The sequence below is a fragment of the Oncorhynchus nerka genome, linkage group LG9a, assembly GCF_034236695.1.
Source record: "Oncorhynchus nerka isolate Pitt River linkage group LG9a, Oner_Uvic_2.0, whole genome shotgun sequence".
In the NCBI taxonomy this organism is placed as follows: Eukaryota; Metazoa; Chordata; class Actinopteri; order Salmoniformes; family Salmonidae; genus Oncorhynchus; species Oncorhynchus nerka.
The window spans coordinates 45,962,659-45,987,678 of NC_088404.1; the positions used below are offsets into that span (position 1 = coordinate 45,962,659).

The following is a 25,020-nucleotide window of genomic DNA, read 5'->3' on the forward strand; positions in this document are numbered from 1 at the left end:
AGGATGATTGTCAAATAGATCAACCGCCCTTAGTCTTCTCAAAAAGTAGGTCCCAAGTTGTTTTTGATGATAACACCCACAAGAGGCTGAAAATATCTCGAAAGACTTTGGTAGCACGCAAGACTAAGTTAACGCCGACATCATCTTTCAGGGAGCGATAATGTGGCAACCAATAATGGTTGCAAATAAGATCAGCTGTGCGGGTGAATTTAGCGCGTATTGATGGTTTAACGAGAGATCAGCTGGGAATAATATAGTAGCCGTCGATGGCTGCAATTGGCCCCGTTTGTTTTACTAGAGTTAACACCATGGCCTGAAACATCAGTGTGACATGCAATCAGCAATGAATATTTCCGCATTCATGATGAATAGCACTACGTATGAGGGTCTCTGCTCATCATGCGTTCTTGGCAGTGAGACAAACACAGCTAGGGAGCATTCTGTATGTTCATGTCAATACACAGTAGAGACTGACCGAAAGCAGACAAAAGCATACAGTGATTTGACTGTCGGTGAAAGTAAGTCCCTGGATCGGACACTTTCCGACTTGCTAACTGGTTGAACGCAGCACATACTGTATATAAACTACAATCACTTAGCAAGTCGGAAATTTCAGAGTGTCCTAGTTCCGAGTAGCACGTGAACGCACAATCCGTACCTATGACTAATACCTCTACACAAATTACAGCAGACAGTCTGTCCAACAGTATGTCATCTCTCAATGTGTTGGAAGACTTTCTTCTTTCAATTTTTGCAACCTCAAAATGATGCTGTCACAAAGCCCTTGCAGTTCGACCTAAGTTCACAAAATGAAAAGAGATTCTGCCACTCTTGGAGAGAAACAGTTCAATCGAAGGTGTTTTATCAATTCTAGTGTTATTCTACTAGAATCCTTTGTGTACCTTCGCAGTATGCGTTGTCATCTCGGAGCGGGCGGAAGCCATCCTTGCAGCTGCAGCGGGCCCCAGCCTCCAAGTTAATACAGTCAGAGTGCTCCACGCAGCCGTGGCCCTCCGCACAGAAATCATGGCCTAGGGCACAGAGGTCAGAGGTTACACACAGGGCACTCCTCGCAGACTGAGTCCAGGTGTTTTTTTGTTGTTGCAATGATTCCTGTAATGATTTGCTGATTCTTTTTAGGTTTGTAATCTGTTTTGTAGAGCAGTGGTTCCCAACATTATTTAGTTACTGTACCACCAACTGAATATTGCCTATAGTCTCATTAGTTTTATTAAGTACCCCCTGTTGATAAGCCAAGTACCCCCAGGGGTCCTAGTACCTCTGGTTGGAAACCACTGATATAGAGTTTTACGTTTTAATGTACAGTGAAATGCCTTTATAGGCAGGAGTGTGTATTTTCCCATACCTCTGCAGACTTTGCAGCACCTGTCGGTGAGGTTGACTTGCTCGGACTCTGGACAGTTGAGCTCAGGACAGGGGGTAGTCATGACGACCCGATGCATAGCCGTCTCCTAGTAACAGGGAAACAATGAGAAACAATATGAGACACAACCTCATTAGGGTTAGATTAGCTCAGCTGCTGGTTTCCCACAGATTTGATAAGGCACAAATTTAATCAGAGGCAATTAGGCATCCATGGTGTGCTTCCCTCTCTACTGTGCACAACTTCCCGACTAAAATGACATAATGATGGTCAATAGCAGTAATGTATACATATTTCAGGTTAGTGTTAAGTGCTGCTGCGCTGTAGTAAGACTCTGCATGTTGATTCTCTTATCTAGTGAGGTTTATGATAACAAATTGAACAGAGAAGGATATGAAACCAGTGCAATTGTCCCCGATTGTGTGATTAGACGGAGTAAATGTAATTAGGGGGCTCCCTCTCCCACCATCTCTTTAACAGCCATCTTTAATGCCTTGACTCCTCTCCACCCTGTCTACCTGACTGATGCTGATTCATGATCCTTAATAACATCATTAACACACAACCGAGAAACACTCAGCCAGAGAAATACCAATCAAACAAACCAACTCAGAACACATCTATGACGAGCTACGTTCCACACAGGGTGAGGTCAGCCACTATAAAGATAAATCAAATAGTTGTGTCTCTATGTTTGTATCCCCCCCCCCCCCAAACAACAACAAAAACTCCCAAAACCAGCAGCACACTGCAAAAAGTCACATCTAATCAAGACTAGACTAAATATCTTAAATTGAGTGATAATTCACTTAAAGTATTCTTTTAGCTAAATGATCTAACGTCATTGGCAGATAAGGCTTTTTTTAGGTCAACATAAGCAAAATGAAGACAGGTAATTCATTTTTTCCCCAGATATTTTTAAAGATATTTTACCTCAATCATGTTATTTAACCTTAAACATCTTATTAGGTCAAATATCTAGAAGAATATGTTGAAATAAGATATATTACTTGTATTAGGTCATTGTCAGGTTAATATAAAAGCAAAATGATGTGCCAATGATAATTTAGCTTGGTAAGAAAAATGAAAGAAAAACAATTATCACTCAATTTAAGATACTTAGGCTTGCTTACCCAGACGGCCATCCTGCTTAAGACTGTAGGACCAGGATGTCTCACACTGTCCCCATTACACAGCCCTTTGATCTGCAGCCTATGTCTGGGACTGCTTCCGTGTCCGTCTGTGCCTATGTGTCTATACGTGTCTGTAGCTATGTCAGTCCCTGTGTCTGTATAAGACAGCAGTTGCAGTCAGAAAGCAAGGGCTGCCAATGGGCCAGGTGTCTGATCTCACCATACAGCCATCAGTCTCACACTGCACAATCTATATGGTCATACAGGAATATAGGAGCTATATTTGATGATGATTGATCGAAACAGTGATTGTCATGCTGTGACGGGTTTGGGCCCCTCCTGGAAACTCAATTACTCAGTTCTGCCCATTTACTTTCCCCATAGAGCGCATAGGAAAAAACAGATCAATAAATTTAGCTGATGTTGACGGCCGACTGCAGTCTCTCATTCAGGCTTGATTTAGCCTCTGGCCTGATGAGAGCAACTCTAGTCTGGAATCACTATTTAACGAGGCTGTCCTACACCTTGTGATGAAAATTAATACACTGTAAGTGCCTGGTTGCTTGAATTATTGTCTTTTCGTGGCAGTTGTGGGAGTTTGTTTAAACCAAGTAGTGATGTAGGTAGGAAAACACCAATAGCATGCTTTCATAAGGGCTGTGTACTCACCCTACACTCGGACAGCTGGCATCTGCCGGAGTTGTCGCGTACCGCTTTCTGATCTCCCTCCACCAACTCTTCTTTTTTGAACAGGCATACCACTGGAAATAGACGCACACACATACACACACACACACACACACACACACACACACACAAAACGGCAGCGCACAAAAAAAGGTGATATTCACTATACTGTGGCAGTCTGTGGCAACCTACTGCAGTGAAGCCACATAAGAAAGATTTTCATGTCTGTCCCTATCTGAAAACAGAGTGGGAGCATTGGACTTCAACGTGACACAGTATGACTGGATGATCTTACTTGGGCAGAAAATCCTATTAAATATGTCAGTTTGATGTGGAGGTTTGAGTGGATAGGCTACCTGATTATCAGAATTGCTAGAGAAAACGTATATAGGCCAAACCCTAACCCCCAAGCCATTTCACCCGTCAATCAAACTGTGAATTATTATATCGGCACAAGAACCAGTAAAACGAACTAAATTGATTACCAGGAAAAGCATTGATGAAGTTTTGAAAAAGCTATTAAAAACATTGTGCTTGACAAGTCATCCGAACCAGAACCTAGCTCCCTGCCTCCCGCTCCGTGAGGAGGTAATGTACAGTAGGTGAACAGATAAGGTTTGCATTTGGAGAGGGAGTCTTCTTTTGAGTCTCTAACACCAAAGCAAGCTTAATGAGCCCTGTCTTTGTCTACCTCAGTGCTGTACACAGAGACACAGAGGTGGCAGAGTTAAGGAGGATTTATACCAGTGTGTTGATGTCAGATTAGGATGCTTAAAGGCCTTTCAACCCCCTGCGCCTGTCACAACGCAGTGCAGAGTTGGGTAGGGAGAGGGAGTGTTTATGCCAACACAGCATGATTAGCGAGCTAAGCTAATGGATTCCCTTTGATAAAGAGTCAAACCGAATGTGGTATGAATAGTTTGACTGAGTCTGATTCCCATGGATCAGCTTGCGCGTGTTTATGTGTGTGTTGATGGTGTGTGTGTGTGTGTGTGTGTGTGTGTGTGTGTGTGTGTGTGTGTGTGTGTGTGTGTGTGTGTGTGTGTGTGTGTGTGTGTGTGTGTGTGTGTGTGTGTGTGTGTGTGTGTGAGAGTATGGCAGTGAGTTTAAATTGAATTCAATTTACACTTGAAAAGATGTACTGTGTAATCCAGGCCTCTAAAAATATATAGTATGCCACACGTTATACAGTGGAACTAGCTATTCTTAGTAATAACAAGAGGCTTATTGAGACCAAACACAATGTTGAGAGAACCTTGGAATGTTGTGACGTACAGCATGGAATGTCATCTCAGGAACTATACTGCTTCTATTGCTTTTGAAAGGTAAACACATCACTCACTATGGAGCTAATATTCTCTCAAATCCATCTCTATGTTGAAAACAGAAAATGAGGAAATATAAGTGGTCTGCTAGAAAAAACCTCTGTGTAGATACGTGATGAAACAGAATTATTTATCTGAAAAGAACACATCCACGGGCTAAGCGGTTATTGATCAAATAAAACAGACAGACATTTATCTTAATGTTTCATGGTCTGCTCAGCCAGACACAAGGCTACTCCAACGGTATCCTGCATCCATCTCATAATTCCCTTTTCTTTCTCCAGATAAACATGTTTTTCATGTTGTTTTTCCTCAACTTCAAATACGTTTATTTATTTATTTTAATTCGATTTGAAAGTCCATGATGAGCTCCCCCGCCTCATACAGTAGCATCATCCTGTCTAGTGTAAACAGGAACTAGTTCATCTCACATCCTGCGGAACCTGTTTCCCGTTTGTGTCAATGTAGCCACCTGTGTTGATAAGCTGGCTGTTAAATAATTGGTCCATGTATATGCAAAAGGACGGAGCATCTCAGGGAGCAGTTTAGCAATGCAGAGCTGTGGTCAGTTGTCAGGCAGCCTTTATGGAGTGTTTTTGTGTGTGCATGCGCATGTGTCCGTGTCCGTGTCCGTGTGTGTTTGTCCATCTGTGTTTGTACGTCCATCTGTGTGTACGTCCATCTGTGCATGTGTATGTGTGTGTGTTAAGACATTTCACTCACGTTGGCACTCCATGCAGCAGGCGCCCTTCACGTAGGCAGGCGTGGTGCCCGCTGGGCACTGAGGGGATGGGCAGGAGATGGTCTCACACTGCACTGTGCCATTCTGTGGGAGAGAGAAATGACAGGAAGTCACTGAAACTGACAGGCAGCAGTATTAAACACAACCTTCTTCCACTGACCTCAATTGGGAGTTGCGGATGCCTGCGAGAGGAAGGGAGGCTGTTTGTAATGTCCGGCTCGCTTTATGGAGAGCAGAGATCTGCATATAATGACGAGATGCTCATGTCTCCGCCCTAACAATAGAAGTCGTTGACCCAAAGGCGGGAAGGCAAGGCGACAAGCTTAGGACCAAAATAAGCCCATAGAAATGCATTGGGCTTATTTTGGACAGATTTGGGCGAGAATGAAACCTTTCGCTTCACATCTTCCTCTCTGTGGGAAAGCACATCGACACAGCTGCAGGGACCAGCAGGACTTTTTCTCAACACATTGCAGAGGTAAAGATGGCTGTAGTAGAAGGCTTTGGCTAAGGGAACTGCTGTTTGACTAGACATGAAAATAACTAAAGTTGTAATCCCGGTGCTGAGCTAGTGCATAAGCAGGCAGCTGTTTGTAGAATGTTCAGTCCCTATTGACTGAGGTGAATAGAGCTACAGCTACTGTACACGGTGATAATGGATGGAGTCCATTTTGCTTGTTTTTGCGGCTCTCCAAATGGCATTTTAGAGTTTTTAAATTGTGTAGAAATGCAGTAAATGAGCATTAAAAAAATGTTTGCCATAACCTAGGTTAAGATGAAATGATGCCCCGGCCTTCTTCCCCTAGAGTCTATAAGATATTCAGTCTTAAGAATTGAATAAGTACGAGGTGCTTCTACCTCTGTAACTCACCCACATTCCTCCCTGAGAACTGAACTCTACTTAAAGAAACACGGACTGACTCATCCACTATATTTGATACCATCTTAATGCTGTGACCTTTTAGTTTGAAAGGTTGCGGCTAATTGCCACACGTAACGTAACGAACATGTCTATCTAATAGCGTAATTGCAGTCTTCATCGATGACACGACAAGTCTATGAGCACCGACGATTCATTGGACGAGTGGGTGAAACAAATCGCTGTTGATAATGATCATCTGTGGAGAGTAATTAGGTGAAAGATATGTACATTCACAGTGTTCCTGAGTGGCGCAGCGGTCTAAGACACTGCATCTCAGTGCAAGAGGTATCACTACAGTAGCTGGTTCGAATCCAAGCTACATCACATCTGGCTGGGATTGGGAGTTCCATAGGGTGGCGCACAATAGGCCATCATTGTAAATAAGAATTTGTTCTTAATGGACTTGCCTAGTTGAATAAAAAATGATACTCACATTATACCAATATAATGTACTAAGCAATACGGGATCTCATCAGCTGGCGCAGATCCACTCATTTGAGGAGTTCATTGTAGGGATATTCACAGTTATTTTTCGAATATCCGAACGGACGTTAGTATTCGAATACTGAATATTGTATTCATTTATGCCTATTTTAAAGGCCCAGTGCAGTCAAAAAACATGATTTCCCTGGGTTTTAGATATATTTACACACTGATGAGGGAATAATACTGTGAAATTGTGAACAAGCTGTTGGAAAAGACATCCTGAAATGTTAGCCTGTTTTGGTGGGATGGAGTTTTGGCCTGCCTGATGACATCACCAGGCGGTAAAGGAGTTGATAGAACAATAATAAAGAGAGTTCTAAACGTCTCTGCCAATAACAGCTAGTTTTCAGTTTTCCCTCACAACTCAGACCACTCCCAGACAGTCCTAGAAAAATTGTGTGAGAAATAAACAATCACATTAAGGTACTTAATTGCTACCCAGAAATGATTTTATATTGAGATAAAAACAGCTGCATTGGACCTTTAAACGTAAATAAAAAATATCCATGTGACATTGTTACATACAAGGATATAACATTACATTTCAAATTATTCATTTAATAAAACAAAAAACGTTTCAAAGTAGTTTTTATGATGTGCGCCCCATAAAAAGTCCGGCAGCCCACAGGTAGCCTTCACGTGTGTTGATTGTTGTTTATGTTGGTCAGTCAAAGTGGCTCAATGTGTAGCAAGTGGAGAGAGAGTTCACTAATGCAATGCAAGATGGAATAACATTTCGGAATTAAAGGTTTGTGAAATGAGGGGTAGGCTCCAATGAGCAAGCAATAGCTAGGCTGTTGTTTTATCTGAATGGGGTTGGGGTGAAAGGGCAGCATTTGGCCTCAATTAGCCTAGCTAGCTATAGCTGGTTAACTTAGCTAGTTGTCTGGCTTCTCTAGTCTACTCCAGCCAAGACAGGCACTGTAATATGGGATGATAAATAACATTATGGCTGCTACAAGTTAGCTCGTCTTGGCTGTAGCCGAGTCGGCTACTGCGTCTCTCTCTCTCTCTCCCTTCGTCTCCTCGCTCCCACACACAGCCCCTCCACAGCTGCAGGAATAGAGTGCCAACCTCTCTCCCTTGCCAACCTCTCTCCCTTGCGCAGCAGTGCTCAAGTTAAAAACTTAAAAAATATATACCTTCTAAAATATCTGGATATCTGACAAAAAATAATATTACTCGAATGGTGAAATGATTCCAAACCCCCATCCCTAGTTCAGTGGCATAGAGAGGAATTGGTGTCTTATAGCTGGTAGAATGACAGGGGGTGAAATATGTCTGTTGATGTGGTATATAGTTATGCTCATAACTTCATTTTCTAATCATTCTTGCTTGGTGAAAAGGAAAGTAGACCCTAGAGAGGGTATGTCCAGCATGGCAGTCCTGCAGCTCTATCTGTATAATCCAAGTTACTGCGTACATTTTCTATCCTTCTTGTTTTCTGTCCTGTTTTATTTAGGAATCTAGGGCAACACTCTTTTCAATCCAATGCAGTAATGAGAACATAAGCCATCAACAATGGGGTATGGCCCCACCTCCCCACCAACACTTGATGAACTGAAGCCCAAAACAAAGGCAGGGTCTACAATGGGGCCATTGAAACACACACACACACACACACACACACACACACACACACACACACACACACACACACACACACACACACACACACACACACACACACACACACACACATAGCCCACCGTGCAAGTGCAGTTCCTGCAGCCATCTGTCCAGGACTCGTCCTCTCTGTAGACGACCCCCTTGACACTGCAGGTCCTCTCACAATAGCATCCATCCAGACCATTCATCTTCTCCTCCGCCCTGGACAGCTGGCCACGCCAAGCCCAGATACAAAGGGAGGAAGGGGGAGGGAGAGGGGGAGTGAGCCTCAGATCGGTGCATATCATCCATCTCTATACACAAGTCCTACTTCAAGCCCTGCTACAGTCGACCATGCACTAAAGGAGATCTTCACAGTATAACATTATCAAAGTAGATTCATATAAGAAGGTAGACCATAGCCAGTATGGTTGCATCTTTGATGGTGAAGGAAACATGTTGAAGCAGAAACGAATAGCCCAAGTAGCCCAAGCTATCACCCTTGACAACAAAGGTGTATAACCAGGATACATCCCAGTACCTTGCTGGATGTCTTGGCTAAGATATCCTGCAGTTCCATGATCTTCTGCACCAGTCCGTGGAAGTCATTGCAGGTTGGGCATGCTAGAAAAGAAAAAGAACCGACCACAGATCCAACATGTGTAGACATGCCTTAATGTTACAGGTGAATAACATTACAATACAATAGGTGTGGACTCACTCCGGTTGAGATCTGGGCACTGAGAGATGAATCCCTGAGGCAGGACTAGTATCTGAACATCCTGCATTACACCCTGCAGACACACACCCACACAGAAAAAAACCCAGACTTAGTTACAGCCAGCACAGAGCATACTGTCTCTTCAGACTAAATGTGTCCTACTTGATCACAGATAGCACCTGAAATGAGAGGATAGCCATCATCAATGCAGTGGATGGTGTTATATAAAGAGAAGCTAAGGAAACTAATGCGCAATAGGTTGAGGAGAGATAACAGAGATGAAACATGGTCTAGTTTATTGTTCATTTACTGTGGCATGCAGGCACATACGCACGCACGCACACATACACACACACACACGCAATTTATCATCTTCAAATCTTGCACAACCTCAATAAATACTGTTATCAGAAAACAAATGTATGAAATATTTAGTGAATGTTACTGGAAATGTGTGTTTCAATATCGGGGAGGCAGTCTGACAAGTTTATTCTGAGTTATGTGTTCTCTGGACTGGTACAGTCTGTGTGGTGAGATAATTGGACTGAAATTGGATGCAAAGTGAACCAATGATACGGGAGTCATGAATGTAATAGCGATTTCTGTTTTCTCCTGATTCCCTTTGATAAGCATAACTATGAGATACAGTTTCAATTTGATTCATAGGTCTCTTAATTTGATAGCCTTTCGTCCTGTGGCCGAACCGCACATCCAGACACTCGGTAACCATGGAAACCTGGCCTCTTCCATTCCTTGAGTGGATTTTTTGGAGCCGCGCAACTTATGAGAAATTGTTTTTTTAAATTGTCTTGCTACTTCAATTTACTGGCCATACATTCAAATCGAAAGAACCCAATTCGCTGATTCCTCATGGCAACGTCAGGTCAGATGGAAGCAGGCATGAGTCATGTTTCGTTAAACATGTTTCCATCTCCCGGTAATTTAGACTCTGACTCAGTGGAAGGCTGAAAAACCGCCAGACTAGGGAAGATAACGCATGTACGTATCACTGATGAATGTATGCATGACGTGTTAAATGTTATTGAGCAGATGATTACTGTCAAAACGAGCTGCTTCCCAGACATAGCCTACAGGGGTAAACCGTTCAAAGTGTCTGGTAATGAAAGATTAGGATCTAAGTGCAACTTAATTAGTCGTCAATTGTGAGTCATCTTAAGGAGGTGTTCCTGATGTTTTGTATACTCAGTGTATGAAGGATGTATAATATTGAACTGCTGAATGGGCATCATCCATTTCTGTGATAAAAGTGTCTGCCACTAGACTGTTATGGAAGCAACTTTTTTTTTGGTTCCTCTAAACCCCTATACAAACAGAGACAAAGAGAGAGTGTCTGATATGTTAATTAAGGTTTTTTTTTTTCGTTAGAAGAGATGTGGCTTTCCTTTCCCAGGACTAATCAGGGAGGGAAAGGTGTGGTGGGCACACGACAAGACTAGTGGGTGACCTCCAAGTCTTCTTTCATCTGCCAATTAACGCTGAGGGAAATGCAACAGCCAGAAGCGACACACACACACACACACACAGACCGTACCTACACACACGGAGGCAATATGTACACAGACACAGACACACACACACACGCACATACACACATTCTGGTGATCAGTTTGTCCCAACAGCAGACACAAAGCACCACCAGTGTCGTTAAAAGCAGATGAGAGGACAATATACTCTAACTTATCCCTGTGGGAAGGTGTTCCTGTGGGGATTAAACCTGTGTGAGGGGCGATACATCTTCTAGTCTGATATAACAATGGGGCATGTTTAGTGAGCACGGTCCATTCCAAAGGCCTTTACAGATTTCTAGCAAATCAGTGTTTCTGGGATAATTACGCCGGCTATGCACAGCAGCAGTAAACAAGGGGGGGACACAATATATGGGACAAACATGTCCATTCATTCTTAATATGAGGGAGGGGAGAGAAATAATGTAACATTTACATTGGCAAACTTGAGAAATGTGACCAATTCAATTCCCAGATTCCCAGATAAATAAAGTCAATGGTTAAACAGCCAAGGATGGGAAGTGGGTGTGGAGTGCGTGGATTGTGGGAAAACAAGGTCCACGAGCCAACGCGTTTCATTTTCTCCTCAATGATTTGAATAATTTATCAAGCAGCATCATCACCGTTTATGACGCACCGTCAAACACAGGCCACCGTGAAGAGTTTTCAGCTTTACAAAACATGTCATATTTACCTTGAAGAAGCCATGGGCGCTGTTCCTCTGTCCCAGCCAGAAAGTTGCGTCATCAGGTATGTCCATGAACGGGATCTCCACCACCCTCTCATAGATCCTACAAAGACAGAAAGAGAGAAACAGGTCAAAACAACACAGAAGGTCAGCAAAAAATGATTACCGCTGATCATTAAACATAATTGCCAACTACAACACACCTTCTCTTACTACTACCACTAAAACAATAATATTTGAATAAACGGAATAGTAATAATGGCCCTAACACTAAAAACACCCTGTTCTGTCATCTTACTTAGCCTCGGGGCTGGGCGATATGGCCAAAATATCATATCACAGATTTTTTCTAATTTTTGACCATATTTTATGTTTCTGAATAATACAAGTTCTAAATATGCTCTACGGGTAGTGCATGGCAACAAATACATTCTAAGTGGTTTTATTGGCCTTTCTCCATGCTGACTGTTTTACTGTTCAAACAAAAAGAATAAAAGGACAAAACTAACAGTGAAGTATTCCTATTAGTAGAACGTTGCATAGGAATCAAAATCCTATTTTGTAGCCTCTCGTTCAATTTCAGAATTCAGTTCCAGAATTTTCATAAATGTCTTAATATCGTGCACTAATTTGTTATCATTTACACATTGTGTCACATTTCTTTTGTCTTAGTGTGGCTCTATTTCATCAAACAAACGTTTCCTTCATGAGAAGAATGCTTCTCCTCTTTGACTGACTCGGGTTGCACTTTTTACTTTCGCCACTAGGGGTAGTCAGATTTCTCTGGATCTATTTTGCAAGCTTGCCCTCCCGAAGTTGTTGACTTGTGCTGGAAAGTTAGCTAGCAGTTCTCAACTTAGCAGTTGTTTTACAACAATAAAAACTGATGTTTTCCATAATTGTTTTGAGTCATTAAGGAATTATTTATTGCAAACAAATCAAACATTAAAATATTGTTATAGAAGGTAAAGTAAACATCCTAAACGGACAATGAATGAACACTGATACTGATACTGGAATAAATTAAACCTGATTAGTTTCATTATTATGGCACTGTTTATGAAGCGTACCTGTTGCAGTCAACGTGCAATATGATGTGGGAGGCGCTGACTGCCACAGAGACCTTGTGCCACTGTCCGTCTGCCAGGCTGTAGGGAAACACCTCAGTGTGGGCCTGCTGACCCTTGGTGCGGTAGTGGAGACGCACCTCACTGCGTTGCCCACTGCTCTCCAACTCCAGGAACCTGAATGGACAAGGGGACAGAATATGGAGAAAGGAATTGATTTAGACATACAGTACCAGTCAAAAGGTTTGGACACACCTATTCATTCAAGGGTCTTTCTTTACTTTTACTATTTTCTACACTGTAGAATAACAGTAAAGACGTCAAAACTATGAAATAACACATATGGAATCATGTAGTAACCAAAAAAGTGTTAAAAGGTGTTAAATGAATATTTGAGAATCTTCAAAGTAGCCACCCTTTGCCTTGATGACAGCTTTTCACACTCTTAGCATTCTCTCAACCAGCTTCATGAGGTAGTCACCTGGAATGCATTTCAATTAAAAGGTGTGCCTTGTTAAAAGTTCATTTTCTTTCCTCCTTAATGCGTTTGAGCCAATCAGCTGTGTTGAAAAGGTAGAGGTGGTATACAGAAGACAGCCCTATTTGGTAAAAGACCAAGTCCATATTATGGCAAGAACAACTCAAATAAGCAAAGAGAAATGACAGTCCATCATTACTTTAATTAAGACATGAAGGTCAGTCAATCTGGAAAATTTCAAATACTTTGAAAGTTTCTTCAAGTCCAGTCGCAAAACTCAACAAGTGCTATGATGAAACTGGCTCTCATGAGGACCGCCACAGGAAGACCCAGAATTACCTCTGCTCTAGAGGATAAGTTCATTAGAGTTAACTACACCTCAGATTGCAACCCAAATAAATGCTTCACAGAGTACAAGTAATAGACACATCTCAACATCAACAGTTCAGAAGAAACTGTATGAATCAGGCCTTCATGGTCGAATTGCTGCAAAGAAACCACTACTAAAGGACACCAATAAGAAAAATAGACTTACTTGGGCCAAGAAACATGAGCAATAGACATTAGACCGGTGGAAATCTGTCCTTTGGTCTGATGAGTCCAAATTTGAGATTTTTGGTTCCAACCGCTGTGTCTTTGTGAGATGCAGAGTAGGTGAACGGATTATCTCCACATGTGTGGTTCCCAGCGGAGGAGAAGGTGTGATGGTGTGGAGGTGCTTTGCTGGTGACATTGTCTGTGTTATTTAGAATTCAAGGCACACTTAACCAGCATGGCTACCACAGCATTCTGCAGCAATACGCCATCCAAACTATTTTTGCGCTTAGTGGGACTATAATTTGTTTCTCAACGGGATAATGATCTAAAACATATTTTGATTTGTTTAACACTTTTTTGGTTATTACATGATTCCATATTTGTGATTGTTAAAAATATAGCAAAAATAAAGAAAAACCCTTGAATGAGTATGTGTGTCCAAACTTTTGACTGGAACTTTGAGTTTGTCTCGTGTGGAACCAGGAATAATGAGCAGATGGAATATGGAGAGGGGAATTGCTATTCGCACACACATATACACACACACACACACACACACACATACACACACACACACCAACACACACCAACACACACACGCATCCCTTTCTACCCAATTCAACATCTCTAACAGAGGTAAAAGGCAGTACAATAGAGGACTGACCACACCCATAGTTCTACAGACAGCTGAACAGTTCCTCTTCATTCCCAGAATCCTTTCAGTAAAGTAGATCTCTCACCTCACACCCCATGGTGAAATATAACTGCCTCACCCTGTTTCAAAGAATCATGGTCTCTCTAGGTCTGATAACCCTTTCAAGATTCAATCCCAGGAATATGTGCAAGCTTAATGCTACTCGATGGCTGTTAATGAGAGCTTCAGTGAGCCACAACACCAAACACTAGTACAACCATGTGATGTGAGTGAGAGGAGTAAACTCATGGGGACAGGGGTACATTGGTATTTCAGGAAACCCCTGCCTTCCATCTATCCAGTCCATAGAGATTCCCTATATGAAGTGACACTAATGGAAAGAGCTGCCCGAGTTGCCAATAAAGAGTCATCAGCTCTGGCTTTAAAGACAGAGATTTCTTTGGAGCTACTCGCTTCAAAGTATTATTCAAAAGAAAAACAACCAGTTAGAAGAGGAACTGTACTGAAGAGGAACTGGAGTTGATTTATCTACAAACCGATATAATGAGTTATTCTGCCCCAGCCATGCACAATATACCAGCTGCACAAATCCAGTAACTCTGCCTGCCGGGATCACTCAGCAAACCATTTCTAAACCAAGTGAAACAGTGAAGCGAGCCTGTAGCGTGCAGTGAACACACAGCCTGGCTGGGCTTATCAGAGCTGGGGAAAGTCATTAACATTACAGTGAGGTCTTTACTTTGCGCTGACTTTAATGTACACAGTTCAATCAACACATTATGTGGCATTCTGATTACCAGTCTGATCTGCTGGCTGCACAGCTAGCTAATGGAAAACAGATCAGCATGCTAACTAACTGGGAAGGGGAGGGAGGCTCATCACCTTTCTGTTCACAACCACAATGGGCCTATGTTTGCTTTAGTGCTGCACTAGGAATAAAATGTGATCGTGCCGTACACGGTCATTTACTAAGTCTGGTCTTGTCACGATTTCCGCCGAAGTCGGTCCCTCTCCTTGTTCAGGCGGTGTTCGGTGGTCGAAGTCACCAGCCTTCTAGCCATCACTGATCCATTTTTAATTTCCCATTGGTTTTGTCTTGTCTTCCTTCACACCTGGGTCCAATCCCATCAATTACATGTTGTGTATTTAACCGTCTGTTTCCCCTCATGTCCTTGTCGGAGATTGTTTGCTTGTATGTGATGTGCATGTATTATGTTGGTGTTTGACGGGTTTTGTACCCACTTTTGTTATTTTGTACATTTTGGTTTTTGGAGTTTTATCAGTATTTATTAAACAACTGTGTTTTTACCAAGTTCGTTCTCCTACGCCTGACTTCACTGCCACCAACACACACCCATTACAGGTCTGTTAGTGCTGCAGGTATCAAATCAGTATTATAAAAAATTATTAGGACCCCCATTAGCCGACGCCAGTAGCGACAGCTAGTCTTACTGGGGTCCGACACATAACGGAAAATACATTAAAGACAAAATACTTTAAAATGTACATACATTTAAACAAATTCATGTGTGTGTGTGTGTGTGTGTGTGTGTGTGTGTGTGTGTGTGTGTGTGTGTGTGTGTGTGTGTGTGTGTGTGTGTGTGTGTGTGTGTGTGTGTGTGTGTGCATCAGTTACACAAAAACACAAACATACTGTATGTACCCTCAACACATTCTACACACAAATGACACTCCCATGTTTTAAGAAGACTTCACCGCAAAGGTGAGCCATTCATACTCTGATTAGTGTGCTTTGTGAGATCTCTGACATTGGGTTCGGTGTGTATTGTGAGGACTCCAGCATTGTATTCAGTAAGTATTGTAAGAAATCTGGCCGTACCTCTGTTCAGAGTGGTGGATGGAGAGGATGACCCCAGAGTTGAGGTGCTCCTGTTTCAGGGTGACCAGCACGGTGAACTCAGTCCGGCCCCTCAACTTCTGGAGAATCCGCGCAGACACATCCTCAGGGGCCTTCACCTCCCTGGACGAACCTGGGAAAGAACAAGTGGCAGTTTGATAATTAAAAAGACAATATTGTAGTAGCACTTGAGAATTCAAAGACATTAGCATTATTAATTTACGCATTTCATTTCCATGTGTTTCCATTCATTAGAGGTTATCTATCATTGTTGCAGATTGGTTATCCTTGATATTATTACCTCATTGCATGTTACATACAGATGCAGGAACTTAATTTGACCAGTTTCTCCCACAGCAGGAAAATTATTCTGCAGCAACCGGAAATGTGAATTATTGTGTGGATTATAATTAATGGACATTTTTGGAGGGGTTGATACATGTTTCGTTAGGGCAAATCAATTCTGAAAGTGTAAATTACAAACTTCAGAAGCCTTTTTAAACCGTGAATACACTATACATTTGCATTTCCTGCTGTACAGGACATTTCCTGCAACAACAGGGTGACCAGATTAAGATCCTACATCTGAGCAAAGAATGTTCATGATAGCTCAACCGTAATGCTATCTCAGATATGTCTATTATTTCTGGCATAATGTGTATTAATGACAGGGAGACCAGTGTTACTCTGTCACTGAAACTTTACAGCTTCGGAGCTGCACCTTTGGATTGCAGCTTTATCTGCCAGCCAAGACAAATATATATATATATATATATATATATATATACATATATATATATATATATATATATATATATATAACACAGAGCCGCTGCGTTCTTCTTCTTCTTCTTATTCACTTATATTGTAAGACATGGAAGTGAAGAATGCGTTCTTCTTCTTCACTTCCATGTCTTACAATATAAGTGAATAAGAAGAAGAAGAAGAACGCAGGGGCTCTTTGTGGTGGACACATATACATACTGTATATATGTATGTGTGTATGTATGTATGTATATATATGTATATGTATATACATATATAACACAGAGCCGCTGCGTTCTTCTTCTTCTTCACTTCCATGTCTTTCTATCGATTTGTCTCGGCTGGCAGATAAAGCTGAAACCCAAAGGTGGAGCTCTGAAGCTGCCTGTCGGAGATTGATCAGAGGTTTTGAGGAGCTGAAATAGCCAGCTGTGTTCTGCTGTAATTTCAAGAGTGGATTGTTTCTTTTGCCTGTCTGTACCAACAACTGAGGCATCGTGAATTGTTTGTGGCTTGTTTAATTTTCCTGCATCCTACTGTCTTTATGTAAAGTTTCAGTGACAGAGTAACACCGGTCTCCCTGTCATTAATACACATTATGCCAGAAATAATGGATATGTCTGAGATAGAATTACGGTTGAGCAAACATGAACATTCTTTGCTCAGATGTAGGATCTTAATCTGGTCACCCTGCTGTTGAAGGAAATTTCCTGTGAAATGCAAAATTATATATATATATACACTGCATGACCAAGAGTATGTGGACACCTGGTTGTCAAATATCTCATTCCAAAATCCTGGGCATTAATATGGAGTTAGTCCTCCTTTGCTGCTATAACAGCCTCCACTCTTCTGGGAAGGCTTTCCACTAGATGTTGGAACATTGCTGCGGGGACTTGCTGCGGGCACTGATGTTGGGTGATTAGGCCTGGCTTGCAGTCGGCGTTCCAATTCATCCCAAATGTGTTTTTATGGGGTTGAGGTCAGAGCTCTGCACAGGCCAGTCAAGTTCTTCTACACCGATCTCAACAAACCATTTCTGTACGGACCTCGCTTTTTGCACAGGGGCATTGTCATGCTGAAACAGGTAAGGGCCTTCCCCAAACTGTTGCCACATTTGGAATCCCAGTATCGTCTAGAATGTCATTGTATGCTGTAGCGTTAAGATTTCCCTTCACTGGAATTAAGGGGCCTAGCCCAAACCATGAAAACAGCCCCAGACCATTATTCCTCCTCCACCAAACTTTACAGTCGGCACTAAGAATTGGGGCGGGTAGCGTTCTCCTTCACCAGATGGTGAAGTGTGATTCGTCACTCCAGAGAACGTGTTTCTACTGCAACAGAATCCAATGGCGGCAAGCTTTACACCACTCCAGCAGACGCTTGGCATTGTGCATGGTGATCTGCATGGCTACCGCAGTATTCTGCAGCAAAATGCCATCCCATCTGGTTTACACTTAGTGGGACTATCAGTTGTTTTTCAACAGGACAATGACCCAACACACCTCCAGGCTGTGTAAGGGCTATTTGACCAAGAAGGAGAGTGATGGAGTGCTGCATCAGATGACTTGGCCTCCACAATCACCTGACCTCAACCCAATTGAGTTGATTTGGGATGAGGTGGACCGCAGAGTGAAGAAAAAGCAGCCATCAAGTGCTTAGCATATGTGGGAACTCCTTCAAGACTGTTGGAAAAGCATTCCAGGTGAAGTTGGTTGAGAGAATGCCAAGAGTGTGCAAAGCTGTCATGAAGGCAAGGGTAGCTACGTTGAAGAATCTAAATCTAAAATCAATTTTGATTTGTTTAACAATTTTTTGGTTACTACATGATTCCATATGTGTTATTTCATAGTTTTGATGTCTGCACTATTTTCTGACAATGTAGAAAATAGTACAAATAAACCCTTGAATGAGTAAGTGTGTCCAAACTTTTGACTGGTACTGTATATATACAGTATATTACATATTATTTTCAGATCTCTGTGTAGCCTAGCTAGCCTTCTGTAGCTAGTCTTCAGTTCTCCAGTCCCACCAGTGTGCCACCCTCTCCCCTGACTCTCCCCAAACGTCTATGCTACTTTAATGGAAGCATCAATAAATGATGACATTTCTCAGAAGCGATCACATCAAAGGGTTCACTCCTGCCAGGGGACGCATGCAGGATGGCATTCTTTAGCACTACGGGAAGCTAAGCTAGCATCGCTGCCTCTCCTCAGCGCATAAACATTTAACTTCCAGCTGGTGGGAGTAGACAATTAACACAATGCAATCTGCAAACACTACCAAGGCCACGATGAAGCCTGGCACTGTGCAGGGAGAGCATGTAGAGTAGTCGACGATGCGTGTGATAGGAGACAAGCACGTTATACAGTCTTCAGGGAACGAGTGTAACGTGTGCTGCTAGCATTAGCATCTGTCGGATGCTGGCTAGGCTACTCCATGGGGAGGCCATGTTTTGAGTCGTTTCTGTCAACAACAAAAAAGGTTGTCTGGTTTTTAGGTCCACTAGACAGATGCAACGCTAGACTGCGTCCTCTCACCACAGCTGGTGTCATTAAAGTGTCATTGGCTGAGGTGGGACAGATGCAACGGTGACATGTACCAGATTAGTCTGCCCAGCAGTAACCTGATGGTAGCAACAGAAAGCCTCTGAATGAATAATTAAATCTAAGTGGCCACTCTTCATAATAATGTAGGACATTGGGGGAAATTATTAATGCTTTGAGGTGTCTTAGTGGACTACCTCATTGAATCGTAATTACAGATCAAATAGGGTGACGCATAATGGTTTAGTGACTTTTCCCTACAACAGAAATACAATGAGCCATTTGTCAGACTTGAAAAACAAAACTGAACCCAAGCAAAAGGCTCTGGCCCGCAGATGGTACAGTGCTGTGCTTGTCAGTCACGTGCCAGACATCAGCATGGCGGGTGTGACAGACCAAGACAAGGGTACCACACTGATATCTCAATCCCAGGCACAATGGAGGGGCATAATGAAGGTGAGGTTGGGGACAGTTTGGGCCGAGGGGCCGAGGGACTGAGCCCGGGGTTCCACAGCAAGCCAACAGCCTGTGATCTGGTGGTAACCTCTCCTCTTCAGAACACATCCTGCTTCCCCATGGGGGGTTGTGAGTGTCAAATGGGGGGAGGGACTGGTTGGGAGGATGGGGTAGGGTGTGGCTTTAGGGAGCTAGATGGACCCCTCTCTCAGACTTACTGATGAGCACGGCTGTGTTTGGAGACGCCCGCATCAAAAGCATAGAGATAGGACCTCTGTGTCGGTACTGCTCACTCAGGGCATAAGATTAGCCCCAGACAGTACCCTACCAGTAACCCTCACAAAAACCCTCCACATGAAAGAGGAGTGGATGAAAGGGCCAGATTCCCCCGCTCTCTGCCAAATCAATACCCTAGGCCCCATCCCCATGCACTGCACTGCAAGGCAGGAGCCATCAGAAGCCATCAGTCGATTAGGTATTGGCAGGCGCCTGCATGGGGCGACCACCTGCTTTTAATGACCACTCTAACATGGGCAAAACAGACATTAAGTAGCCTGGAAAGGAACATCCATGTCATACCTTATCTCACATCGGCATCGCTTTCAATGCTATCATTGAACTAACGGACACAGATTAATTAAGGGGGAAAAACACTCATTTTCAGGCATCAAGAAATGCATTGACAAAGTGAGAAGTACAAAGCATCAGGCTCAGAGAGGGTTCCTGGAAAGCAGAGCTTTGTGGTAGCCTAGCCAGCACACTAATCTCATCTGCAGAATGTATACAGCTTTAATGGTTTCACACCAGGTGATTGACTCTAATCTCTAACTGAGTAATGCTACTTTTTTCTATCAGTCTGAACTCCAAGTGTGTGCACAACGGTGAATGCTCCCCTCCAATTGTATAAGAAATATTATTATTATGAGGCTAATCAAATCCCATTTTATTCGTCACATACTTCGTAAACAACAAGTGTCTACTTACTTTTACGTGCCCTTCCCAAAAATGCAGAGAGAAAAATGTAAATATAATAGAAAGATAATAACACAAGGAATAAATACACAATGACTAATGATAACTTGGCTATATACACAGGGTACCTGTACTGAGTTTATCTCCGATCTACAGGGGTGCGTGAGGTCGATACGTATATATAGGTAGGGGTAAAGTGACTAGGCAACAGGACAGATAGTAAACAGTAGCAGCAGCGTATGTGATGAGTCAAAAGAGTTAGTGCAAAAAGGGTCAATGCAGATAGTCCGGGTAGCTATTTGGTTAACTATTTAGAAACGCATGGGGGTAATGCCAATCTAATCAATGGTTCATAGGTTTACCATTTGGAACAGGTGCCTTTAGAGCTCCAAACCTGGCCTAGCTATCACACAATCCTTCCACACTGCTCCCATATCTTCCAGTATTTTCAGAATGAACTCCTTAAGTGTACACTGTACAGGGATGTAAACAGCCTCTCAAGGACAAGATTCATTCAGTGGGTAACATCTATAGATTACATAGATAATATAGATATTTATTTTTTCATCATTCCGTAAGAGTTGCGCGGGCCCTAATTTACAATGATGAAGATGCCTGACTTGACCCAGAACAGAGTCCAACAATAATAGCAAGTTAAAGATCACAGCTAGGGATGGACGATATATCGGTGAGCATATCGGAATCGGACGATATTAGCTAAAAATGCCGGCATCGGCCCGATGTCTAATTTAACACTGATGTGCAAAACTGTCAAAGCTGACGTGCATACCTATATAACGTAGGTAGATGACGTGCATACCTATATAACGTAGGTAGTTGACGTGCATACCTATATAACATAGGTAGATGACGTGCATACCTATATAACAGCCAAGTCAACAAACAGGTCACTGACCATCTCGAATCCCACCGTACCTTCTCCGCTGTGCAATCTGGTTTCCGAGCCGGTCACAGGTGCACCTCAGCCACGCTCAAGGTACTAAACGATATCATAACCGCCATCGATAAAAGACAGTACTGTGCAGCCGTCTTCATCGACCTTGCCAAGGCTTTCGACTCTGTCAATCACCACATTCTTATCGGCAGACTCAGTAGCCTCGGTTTTTCTGATGACTGCCTTGCCTGGTTCACCAACTACTTTGCAGACAGAGTTCAGTGTGTCAAATCGGAGGGCATGCTGTCCGGTCCTCTGGCAGTCTCTATGGGGGTACCACATGGTTCAATTCTCGGGCCGACTCTTTTCGCTGTATATATCAATGATGTTGCTCTTGCTGCGGGCGATTCCCTGATCCACCTCTACGCAGACGACACCATTCTGTATACTTCCGGCCCGTCCTTGGACACTGTGCTATCTAACCTCCAAACAAGCTTCAATGGCATACAACACTCCTTCCGTGGCCTCCAACTGCTCTTAAATGCTAGTAAAACCAAATGCATGCTTTTCAACCGTTCGCTGCCTGCACCTGCACGCCCGACTAGCATCACCACCCTGGATGGTTCCGACCTTGAATATGTGGACATCTATAAGTACCTAGGTGTCTGGCTAGACTGTAAACTCTCCTTCCAGACTCATATCAAACATCTCCAATCGAAAATCAAATCAAGAGTCGGCTTTGTATTCCGCAACAAAGCCTCCTTCACTCACGCCGCCAAACTTACCCTAGTAAAACTGACTATCCTACCGATCCTCGACTTCGGCGATGTTATCTACAAAATAGCTTCCAACACTCTACTCAGCAAACTGGATGCAGTTTATCACAGTGCCATCTGTTTTGTCACTAAAGCACCTTATACCACCCACCACTGCGACCTGTATGCTCTAGTCGGCTGGCCCTCGCTACATATTTGTCGCCAGACCCACTGGCTCCAGGTCATCTACAAGTCCATGCTAGGTAAAGCTTCGCCTTATCTCAGTTCACTGGTCATGATGGCAACACCCACCCGTAGCACGCGCTCCAGCAGGTGTATGTCACTGATCATCCCTAAAGCCAACACCTCATTTGGCCGCCTTTCGTTCCAGTTCTCTGCTGCCTGTGACTGGAACGAACTGCAAAAATTGCTGAAGTTGGAGACTTTTATCTCCCTCACCAACTTCACTATCTGAGCAGCCAACCGATCGCTGCAGCTGTACATAGTCTATCGGTAAATAGCCCACCCATTTTTACCTCATCCCCATACTGTTTTTATTTATTTACTTTTCTACTCTTTTGCACACCTATATCTCTACCTGTACATGACCATCTGATCTTTTATCACTCCAGTGTTAATCTGCAAAATTGTAATTATTCGCCTACCTCCTCATGCCTTTTGCACACAATGTATATAGACTCTTTTTTTTCTTTTTTCTACTGTGTTATTGACTTGTTAATTGTTTACTCCATGTGTAACTCTGTGTTGTCTGTTCACACTGCTATGCTTTATCTTGGCCAGGTCGCAGTTGCAAATGAGAACTTGTTCTCAACTAGCTTACCTGGTTAAATAAAGGTGAAATAAAAAAAATATTAAAAAATAACGTAGGTAGATGACGTGCATACCTATATAACGTAGGTAGATGACGTGCATACCTATATAACGTAGGTAGATGACGTGCATACCTATATAACGTAGGTAGATGACGTGCATACCTATATAACGTAGGTAGATGACGTGCATACCTATATAACGTAGATAGATGACGTGCATACCTATATAACGTAGGTAGATGACGTGCATACCTATATAACGTAGGTAGATGACGTGCATACCTATATAACGTAGGTATATGACGTGCATACCTATATAACGTAGGTAGATGACGTGCATACCTATATAACGTAGGTAGATGACGTGCATACCTATATAACGTAGGTAGATGACGTGCATACCTATATAACGTAGGCAGATGACGTGCATACCTATATAACGTAGGCAGATGACGTGCATACCTATATAACGTAGGCAGATGACGTGCATACCTATATAACGTAGGTAGATGACGTGCATACCTATATAACGTAGGTAGATGACGTGCATACCTATATAACGTAGGTAGATGACGTAATGATGCCACTAAAAATACAGCGCTACACAGAACAAAAGCAGAAAAATACTAAGCGCACACTTCCAACAACTAAACAAGTTCAAGTTCAGCAGTCATTTGAAAGAGTAAGAACATTTCAGCGAGACAACTCAAAGGTAAAATCCATTAACGCCAAGATAATGGCATTCATTGCCCTTGACAATCAACTGTCCTCTGTCGTGGATGATGTTGGCTTTCACCGACTGGTTGAGCCCCGGTACACACTATTTTTCAGATGTTGCCCTACCGGAGTTACACAGTATTGTTGAAATGTACATCTATGAGCCACTTGCTATGGGTGTTAGTGCTATTAGCTTCACGACTGACATTTTGAACAGCGATGTCCGCCCCATGAGCATGCTGAGTCTGACAGCACAGTGGGTGGACGAGGATTTGGTACTGAGGAAAGACGTATTGCTCAGGAATGTGCTGGTTCTCATACCGCTGCAGCCATTTCAATGGCCATTGAGAACATGTTAGAAACTTGGAAACATGAACACACTCCTAGCGCCATTCGAACAACTGACTCAAGAAATAAGTTAATCAACTGCAACTGCAGCAGATGTGATACCCTCTGTCATGGTATTGAAACGCCTGCTCAACAAAATGCTGACAGAGACCGTGGGTTTAAAACTTACAAAAGTACTCGAGGTTGTGAACAAGCAATTTGGTGGCATTCTCTCTGAGCCTCTTTACTGTGTCGCCACCATGCTTAATACTAGGTACAAGGACCACTACTTCGATGCAGACAAGAAACAGGGTTTACGTGAAATGTTACATACACAGCTGGAAAAGATGAAAATGGACACAGTGACTGTGCTCACCGAGGAAGAGAGGCCACGGTTGAAACTTCACTGCTTGACATGTATGATGAAATCCTGGTTAAGAATTAAACGACTGAACAAATGAACAACCAAACAGCACAGCAAGTAAGTGAAAGAAGTAGGTTTTGATTATGCTTTACTGGTAATGGGGACATACGTGAACGCCAACAAAATAACATTTTGGTCAGTGGTGTGTGTGTGTAACCTTTAACTAGGCAAGTCAGTTAAGAACAAATTCTTATTTACAATGACGGCCTCCCCCGGGCCAAACACGGACGATGCTGGGCCAATTGTGCGCCGCCCTATGGGACTCCCAATCACGGCCGGATGTGATACAACGAGGATTCGAACCAGGGATTGTAGTGATGCTTCTTGCACTGAGATGCAGTGCCATAGACCGCTGTGTCCATGTGTGTGTTAACTATTTAATTGTACTAGAATGCTTAAAAAGATGCTAAATGTTAAATATCGGTTATCGGAATTGTGTTTTTTTGGCAAGAAAAATATTGGATATCGGTATCGGCCAAAAATGTCAAATCGGTGCATCCCTAATCACAGCGA

The 25,020-nt window shown here is 42.8% G+C and overlaps 1 protein-coding gene across 1 annotated transcript in view; it reads right to left on the reverse strand.

Moving 5' to 3' along the window:
* The window catches only part of LOC115134411 (protein kinase C-binding protein NELL2a-like), a 104,633-nt gene that overhangs the window by 71,785 nt on the left and 7,828 nt on the right, over nucleotides 1–25,020 (reverse strand). Inside the window, exons 3-12 of the mRNA XM_029668345.2 lie at nucleotides 15,800–15,950; nucleotides 12,293–12,466; nucleotides 11,229–11,325; nucleotides 9,009–9,081; nucleotides 8,829–8,911; nucleotides 8,389–8,517; nucleotides 5,253–5,355; nucleotides 3,187–3,278; nucleotides 1,367–1,472; nucleotides 903–1,031 (exon numbers count right to left, since the gene is read on the reverse strand). Coding sequence (XP_029524205.1) covers nucleotides 903–1,031; nucleotides 1,367–1,472; nucleotides 3,187–3,278; nucleotides 5,253–5,355; nucleotides 8,389–8,517; nucleotides 8,829–8,911; nucleotides 9,009–9,081; nucleotides 11,229–11,325; nucleotides 12,293–12,466; nucleotides 15,800–15,950 — 1,137 coding nt within the window. The remainder of the gene's footprint in view (nucleotides 1–902; nucleotides 1,032–1,366; nucleotides 1,473–3,186; nucleotides 3,279–5,252; nucleotides 5,356–8,388; nucleotides 8,518–8,828; nucleotides 8,912–9,008; nucleotides 9,082–11,228; nucleotides 11,326–12,292; nucleotides 12,467–15,799; nucleotides 15,951–25,020) is intronic.